The 8591-nt window shown below is 50.8% G+C and overlaps 1 protein-coding gene across 1 annotated transcript; it reads left to right on the forward strand.

The window, feature by feature from the left end:
- The first annotated feature begins 1528 nt into the window (after window positions 1-1528).
- On the forward strand, window positions 1529-4826 carry FAM43A (family with sequence similarity 43 member A). Its single transcript, XM_077117922.1, has one exon. The coding sequence runs from the start codon at window positions 2634-2636 to the stop codon at window positions 3912-3914; it is 1281 nt and encodes a 426-aa protein (XP_076974037.1). The 5' UTR covers window positions 1529-2633; the 3' UTR covers window positions 3915-4826.
- Window positions 4827-8591: the final 3765 nt, after the last annotated feature.

Raw genomic sequence — 8591 nt, forward strand, 5'->3', positions numbered from 1 at the left:
TCTTCCACTTTCCTAACCCTTTTGACCCTTGGATTTCAAAGCAATTTGGAAATGTTAACTACTTTAACATTCGATATCTGCTTTTGTAAAGTCTGGACTTGGAGATTATGGACCAGCTAAAGGTCACTTAGCACAGGTTAATTTGGTGTATTTTTACTAGAATTTTATAGATCTTTGGAGCTTGCACTGTCCACTCCATTGCAACAGCAAGATATTTCTAAAATTTTGAACAAAAAAGGAATTAATCTTGGTTTAAATGCCTTATTATAGCTCTAACTAGCTTGCTCCAACATGGTGTATGGCATTATTAACACATCAGTGCACTGGGGATATGGGATGTTTTCACAGAGCCTATTTTCCAGTGGAGGCCCAGAGGTGGGTGGGGTTTACATTCCTGGAGACAGGAACTGGGTATGTGTCATCTATACTCCCCGCAGCTCCTAGCTCACAGATTGGCACCAACAGATACTCAGAAAAGTTACTTCAATTAAAGAGTACCAGTGACTGAGAAAATTAGGTTAGAGTTCAAAGAAAGGTTAAAAGTTAGCAAAGATAGAAGCCCAGGGAAATTTCAGGAGGGGCCACAGTGGTTCTAAAATCAGGACCTGGCATGGAATCCAGAGATAGCCAAGGCCTCCAGGGTGGGGGAGGCTGGAGTTTGATGAAGCCCTACAGGATCATCTGGACAAACATCACACATTCCAATTCATTTTTTTTTTCTTTGATTGCACAGACCATAGAGTCAAGCAGTTTGTTTCAAGGGCCCATAAATGAGTTACTAGGCAAGGGTCGAGCTAGTCAGATGACTAAAACTACACTGGCACATAAGCAATGCATGAATAATGCAATTAAGACTTCCCTAGGGCACGGTGGGCATTATTTGATACTCAAAAAATGCCATCTGAAACTTTACTAGGAATTCTCTTCCAAAATGTGTCAATGATGTAATAGAACTGAATGACTGGCCTGGCAGAGTAAACTGAGTTACCACACACAAGCGTTACCTAGAAATTGTATATATTTCAGAGAACTGTTCTACACAGGGCCTGACAGCAAGGGTGGGTCACTATACTGTTCACTCGAATTAATACCACTCACCTCTAACTCTTAAACTCTCTGCTTCTCACCTGTGTAGAAAAAGTCCCAAGAGAGTGAAAGATAAATCTCGGCTTTTTCGTTGCTCCTCTTTGTTTTCTTTAATAGAGTTAAATTCTGACAATTATAACATTAAACAGCACTTGGTAGTTCTCAGGGAGTTGTCACACAGAAAAGAATCACTATTTTCCCAATATTAGTTTGGCATAGGAAATTATAGTCTACAATCCCACCTTCTACCACCTCCTCCAGAAGTTTCGATCTAGACATACATTTTTTCAAGGAGTTGCAATTCAGGCTGGGGGTGGAGTGTCTGAGTTCAAGTTCCTTTTGCCGTGGGGCCAGCCCAGGTCTTGGTGGTTTCTGTAGATAAAAGAGATGCCAGTAAATTTGGGAGGTAATTGCTCTATTGGACGGGTTTTCCCCCTCTCTCAAACAATGGAGACAACCTGGTCCCTTTAAGAGATCAGAAACCACCAGGTGTCGAAGCCCGAAAAGGATCCTCTTCTCTGCTCCTCCCCTGTCCGCGCGCGGTGAATGGTTCGCGCCGGCTTATATTTACCCGAGCTCTTCCTCCCGGGCGGTAAGGATGTGAGGCAGGCGAGCCGGCCACTGCGAGCCGCATCCGAGAGGGCGCGCTGCAAAGGCGGGCAGCTGACCGACCGGAGTCCGGGATCGGAGCCGAACACCCCGGGAAGGGAGAAATGAGGTAGCGGCCATCTCCGGGGCCGACCATGCGCGCGCTCCGCTCTCGGAGCCCTGAGCTGCCCTGGCGGAGCCAGCCGGGACAGTGAGCCGGCTGAGCCCCGAGTCCCCGGTGTCCAGCGGGAGCGAAGATGCAGTGAGGCACGGCGTGACTGCTGCGCGGGGCCCGCCGCGGCCAGCGGGACCCACCATCCGACCGACTGCACTTTAGACAAGCAGCTGATTCTGGGACCAGCCCCGCAGAAGGGTCTGTCTCCAGCACTCACTGAGGGTCGAGAACATTGGGCTCTTGGCAGGCTAAGTTTCCGCGGTTTCTGGCCCCAGGTTTCGGGGTTGTGTGTGTATGCGCGGGGGGACCTTTTTACGTACGCCGAGGAGTTTCTGCATCTTCTCGCACCAGCCTGGGAGCTTTTTTTCTGGGTTCCCTCTATTTGCACGAGCGCAACTAGCATTTTTCTAAGACATTTTCCCACTCCACTCTTGTTCCGTCTTTCGTTTTGCCCTCGTCCATGCTCAGTCTGGGGTAATTTGGTGTAATTCTGTGTGTGCGCGTGTGCTGCTCCTTTTTTTTTTTTTTTTTAATTGTTGTTGTTTTACGCGCGCAGCTAAATATTTTCTTTTAAATATTCTACCTCCACTCCTTCCTGCGGGATTCCCGGGAACTATCCCGCTGCCCACCCCCTCCCCTCTCGGGGCCTTCCCAGCAGAGTTTTATTTTTTGGTCTTGCCCGGGCCGAGCCCGGCCGGAGCGGGTGGCTCAGCTGGGCTCGCACCCGGCGCTCCACCGCCAACGCCGCCGCCGCCTCCCAGCAGCGCAGGGGCGCCTTTCGGAGATGCTGCCGTGGAAGAAGCACAAGTTCGAGCTGCTGGCCGAGGCGCCGCCGCGGCAGGCATCCAAGCCCAAGGGCTACGCGGTGAGCCTGCACTACTCCGCGCTCAGCTCGCTGGCGCGGGCGTGCCCCGAAGGCGCGCTCAGTCGGGTGGGCAGCATGTTCCGGTCCAAGCGCAAGAAACTGCACATCACCAGCGAGGACCCCACCTACACTGTGCTCTACCTGGGCAATGCCACCACCATTCAAGCGCGAGGCGACGGCTGCACTGACCTAGCCGTAGGCAAGATTTGGAGCAAGAGCGAGGCGGGCCGTCAGGGCACCAAGATGAAACTGACGGTGAGTGCACAAGGTATCCGCATGGTGCACGCAGAGGAACGCGCACTGCGCCGGCCGGGCCACCTCTACCTGCTGCACCGTGTCACCTACTGCGTGGCGGATGCGCGACTGCCCAAGGTCTTCGCCTGGGTGTACCGGCACGAGCTGAAGCACAAGGCGGTAATGCTGCGCTGCCACGCGGTGCTTGTGTCCAAGCCCGAGAAGGCGCAGGCCATGGCCCTGCTGCTCTACCAGACGTCGGCAAACGCGCTGGCGGAATTTAAACGCCTCAAGCGGCGGGACGACGCGCGTCACCAGCAGCAGGAGTTGGTGGGCGCACACACCATCCCGCTAGTGCCGCTGCGCAAGCTGTTACTGCACGGACCCTGCTGCTACAAGCCGCCTGTGGAGCGCAGCCGCAGCGCACCCAAGCTCGGCTCTATCACCGAGGACCTGCTCGGAGAGCAGCAGGAACAAGAGCTGCAGGAGGAAGAGGAAGAGGAAGAACCCGAGGGCTGCCTGGAGGAGGAGGAGGAGGAGGAGGACCGTACCAAGGAGGGGGACGCCGGGGAGGTGGAGGCCGAGGCTCAGGGGGCACTGGTAGTGGCCATGCACTTCGAATGCGGGGACTTGCTGGACACAGTGGAGAGCGGCCACGAGGAGGCGCTGAGGGGCGGCGGGGTCTCGCTGGGCCCCGGGGCCGGGCCGCCGCCTCTACTGCTGGGCAACGCCGCCGACATGAAGGCCGAGTTGTCGCAGCTCATTAGCGACCTGGGCGAGCTCAGCTTCGGCAACGACGTGCTCAGCCTGCAGGCTGACTTGCGCGTGACGCGCCTGCTGTCGGGCGAGAGCACTGGCAGTGAGAGCTCCATCGAAGGCGGGGGCCCGGACGCCACCCCTGCCACCGCTGGGGACCCGCCGGGCCCTGCCGATGGCGCCAGCCCTGACCAGCCCCACTCGGGCTGAGCTCCCAGCAGCCTACTGCGCAGATCTCCCGCGCCACATCACGACTCCCCACCTTTCCCCCCACCTCAGCCCTAGGAAAGAGGAAATGGGGTACTGGGGCCCAGGTCTCCCTTGGGACTGAGGTCCAGAGGCCTCCCCTGTTCCCTTCAAGCGTTTGGCTCTGTTTGAGGCCGGGCTCAGGCGGCAAGTGAGGAGACAGGGAGACGTAGGAGAGGGGGAACCCTCACCCGAAGAGAAGGAGAGACAGCTCTGGGGCGGGAGATGAGGAAAGGGCAGGCTGAGGTGCCTGCCGACCAGTTTCCTGTTTGTGGGACAGCTGGGGCCTGAGCAGGAGGGGTTAATTTCCGCCCACCCCCTCACTGCCCCCCCCCCTCCTGCGGTCCCGCATTGTCATTGACATGTCATTAAAAAAAAAAGAATTTGCTCTCACAATGTTAGAGGCTTCAGTGCCACCCCCTGCCCCCAGTTGTTTTTGGTGTGAGAGCTCCAGTTGTTTACCTCAGACTCAGACCCTTGAAATTCTGCCAAATTCTTCAAATAACTGTTGTGGGGGGGGGGGTGTTAGTGAAAGAACGTTGCATTTTGTTTACACTTAAAGACATCTGATATCTAAAAAAAGGAGTTTTCATTTAGAAAACGTACACCTTCCTCCTGCTCAAAAGATCTCATTCCATGATACTGTGTAAAATATTTTTGCACTGTTGTTAAGTATTTTTGATCTTTTTTGTACATAACTGTGTTCTTGGAGCTAAATGTTTATATCTTTTGCTGTGCAAAAGGGACATGTAAAATGTTGTTCAGTTGTACATACAAAAATGTGTATAAAACATTTTGTTATTTTTTAAGAATAGCACTGTTCTGGTTCTGTTTGCACGTCAGTGGGGAGAGAATAAAGAGGAAAATTTAACAGAACAGGAGAGCGTCTGGAGCTGCTGCTGAAGGTGCTTGGCTGTGGGCGAGGGAGAGGTGTTCGCATCCCCCACGGTGGGTGTGATGGGACAGCCTTTGGCCTTTGCAGTGCCTGGAGGTGATTGGGGAGGGGGCCACTTTATGCATAGTCTGGGGTCTCTTGGGCCTCCTCAGCTCTGGGTGCTGTTGGCAGGGGCCAGACTTCTAGGCTACCTCCCATTATCTTCGCCAAGTAACTAGCGTGAATCTGGTCATTTTGAGTTAACATTTGCAGATGAGTTCTGTTCCCACTCTCAGACCTGTGAAGTTATTTGTGGAGGAGTGACTCTCAAGGCCTAGGGTTTTTAGCACCCCCTTCTCTGGATTATGCTACTGATCAGGTATATGCACATTGTATAATCTGTTAAACTCATAGAGCTTTAAAGATGGGCCAGAAACCTAAAGAAAGTCCCCATGGGGCTCTCTTAAGAGTAGAACTGTCTCTGCTTTTCCTGGGAGTAAAATTAAGGAGGCAGGAGTTGAAACTTCCAATTATGGGGTGAGTGAGTCAGGTGGGCTGGGTGGGGAGGCAGGCCACGGAGCCCATTTTCTTTCTTTTTTTTTGCAGCCCAGGATGACCCAAGGAGGGAATGGTGTGGAGGTCTAGGAGGAGGGCGGGTAGAGCGTGGTCTCTCTGTGTGTGCAGTTTAGGGTTTTCATGTTTTCCATGTGATTGCTTCTGTTGTAAATTCCAAACAGATGTCTCTAGTTTGGCTCCACCCGATCAGCCAGAGTTGTAATAAGATGCTGCCTAAAATGCGTTCTTCAAATTATTTTTTTTCTGCAAATTATTTTTTTCCTTTTGCTCTTTTGGGCCCCTCTGTGTGGATCTCCCTCCTGGCCTTCCTTGCTGTCCTGAGGAGGCAGGGAAAGGCCACTTTGCTTTGTTTTCATCATAAATATGTTCTGAGCAGCTAGATCCAGAGGTCCTGAGGAGTCTGGAATTCACTGGAACCACAGAGGAAAGGAGGGTGAAAGAGTTTCTTCCTAATTAAAGGGAGTGGTTCAGGCAGAAGACTGTCTTTAAAAAAAGCAAAGCAAGAGGGTAAATATTTAAAACTTTTTTGAGAATCACTTCTTACAGGCATAGAAGGACACGGTCCAGGCCTTTTGATCTATTTTATTTTGGTTCATCGAAAAGCCCTGTTGCTCTCCCCGGTAACTCAGATATGTGCCACTGAATGACATTTTAACCCCCCAGGGAGAGGTCAGGAAAGTCAAATCCCACCCTCCCAGCAGCAGCAGCGCTGTTCCTGTCTGATGGGCTGACAGCTGAGGGGCGGCTGGGGGGAGGGTCCAGCACAATCCTGCGCGATTAGATTTCACATTTCAAATTATTTCCACGCCTTGCCAGATTCCTCTGCTGTTTGAAATGGATGAGGGCATAAAACAGGGTGAAGACAATAAATCTAATATTGGGGGGTGGGGCGGGGGCAGTGTGTCAATTCTTACACAATTTATGTGTCCAGTGAGAATGCCAAGGTCGCCTTTCATCTGTGACCAAAGGGGAATAGTGATTGGCTAAAAAGTTCAGACAAATGACATTTAAACCAAGACCATCAATAAGTGTAAAGAAAATGTCTCTTTAATGTTTGATTTGTCCTGCTAACTGATTTAGAAATACGGGGAAATAGGGGAGGGGAATTGGAGGTGAAGAGAAGAAAGAAGAAAATGACATGACTGCAAAGAACCAGCTCCTGGCGTCCTCTCTCCTCCCTTCTATTTTTCGGCCCTTTTCTCCACTGCACCCCGGAGCCCAGGCTGATGTAACTCTAGAAGAGATGCAAAGGTGATACTGATTCACCTCTTCTTACATCTCAGTCTTCCAGGGATGATATCACTAGAGTAAGGAGAGATGTTTTGAATGAAAACAAACAAAAAACCCAAATCAACAAATTTTCTCCAATACTCAGATAGAAAAGACTATGCCAAAAGCAAGGCTAAGTCGTTAGATGAAATACACAGTCCAGAAGGCACCTGGTGGTTTACTTATCGAATTCAGCTTTTCCTTCTTGCAAGGTGAGGTTCATGTTTCTCCTTTATGTAACCTGATGGTACTTTAAACGCAGTGAGACGCTTTCCACATTCTTTCCCAGCTTCAGTAATCCTCCCACATCCAACAATGCAGCACTGACTGAGGAACAGAGTGGCAAAAGGGATTGCTACAGGGTGGCAGCGAACGTCAACGGAGGAAGCATTTGTCAACCTCTCGGCACAAACCTCCCATGTCCATTTGTGTAATTCCTTGTGTGTGTGGAGGGGAAGGAGGAGGAGTGGGAGGGTGTAAAGTAAATAACAGTATGACACACTCTCAACTATTATAGTTTCAGAGCAAGAATCTCCCCTCCATGTACACACACTCCTCCCCAAAGAAAACATCCCTCTCAATGCCCCACAGTCAGCATAACAGTAGATTTTAAACAAATTGGAAAGGCTCTGTTCTACTAAGAAAGCAAAATTCCTTCCCAGGGGACAGAGTTGTTTGTAAATGTTCTGCTTGTGAAAGGAGAGATTGCTGGCTGGTAGATCCACCCCTGGTACCACGCTGGAGATTAAAGGACCTCAGGGAGTCGCCAAGGATTGCAAGAAACGTAAAAAATGTATTAGGAGTGAGTTGCCCTCTTTGCCAGCAGGATTCAGTAATTTAATAAGCATCACGGTCCTGTAGAACTCTTTCGTCTGTGTGGTATGCATCAGTAGCCTTAGCCTCTGCTGGCAAGTGATGTGTGGCTGAAATAGAAATGCGTGCGAATCTGGGGGCCAGATCTGACACTTGGGAAACTAATGGGGGCTCCAGCAGGCACAAGGTCACTGTGGTCAGACACTGCATTCCCTGCGGTACCACGCTTCTCTGCAAACAAGTACCTCTGGATATGGCTCTACTCTTACCTTTGCCCTTTCTTGCTCCTGCTGGTTTATCCATATCCACAGTCCCCCTGGGACAGAGCTCCCACCATCAGCTCAGAAGTGACCCAGTTTGAGCAGCCTTGACTAACTACCATTTTGGTGGTTCAAATAAGTAGATAGTCTGGAGCTTGTCACTCATTCTTTCCCCTCTCAAGAGATGTTCAGTGGCACCAGCAAATGACTTTGTTTCTAACCCCCACCGCCTTCTTTTTAATGTCTCTCCCCTGCAACGTTTTCCTGTTAACGTATCATTCCCTTCTCACTTCTCCTGTTTCCTGGCTCCCCACCTAGTCCTGGCTTCATTTCTTCCCCTTCCTACAAACCTAACCCAGACCCTAAATCACCTAAAAAGGAAGAAAGCCTGCACTTTAAGGGAAAAAAACAAACCAAATGCACAGGATCAGCCGGCACCGATCTTGTAATTCCAGGAGGAGCTCTGGCCGTGCCTGTGCATCCTTTCCACCCTTAGAGATGAACAAAATGAGTCCCAGAGGACTGATGTCCTGCCCAAGGTCAACACAAAGAGGGCCTGATACCCACAGGTCCAAACTCCAGAACCAGCGCTCTTTCCACATGCAGCTGGTCTTTGTGGCTCATAGTCAATGTTAAAATTTTAGAATGGCAGAAACTTTTTTTCCCCTTTCTTTCACCCCCTGTACTTTGTACATGGTAGATGCTGGAGGACAAGTATTTGTGATGCTTTTCGTCACCACCCCACTCCCACTGCTAAGTGTTATTGAATATCTGTCTACTAGGCACAGTATGCTAGAGGTGGAGAGATCAGATGTCTGTCTGCCTGGGGAGAATGTTCCTGGTGGATGG

The sequence above is a fragment of the Tamandua tetradactyla genome, chromosome 10, assembly GCF_023851605.1.
Source record: "Tamandua tetradactyla isolate mTamTet1 chromosome 10, mTamTet1.pri, whole genome shotgun sequence".
Classification (NCBI taxonomy): Eukaryota; Metazoa; Chordata; class Mammalia; order Pilosa; family Myrmecophagidae; genus Tamandua; species Tamandua tetradactyla.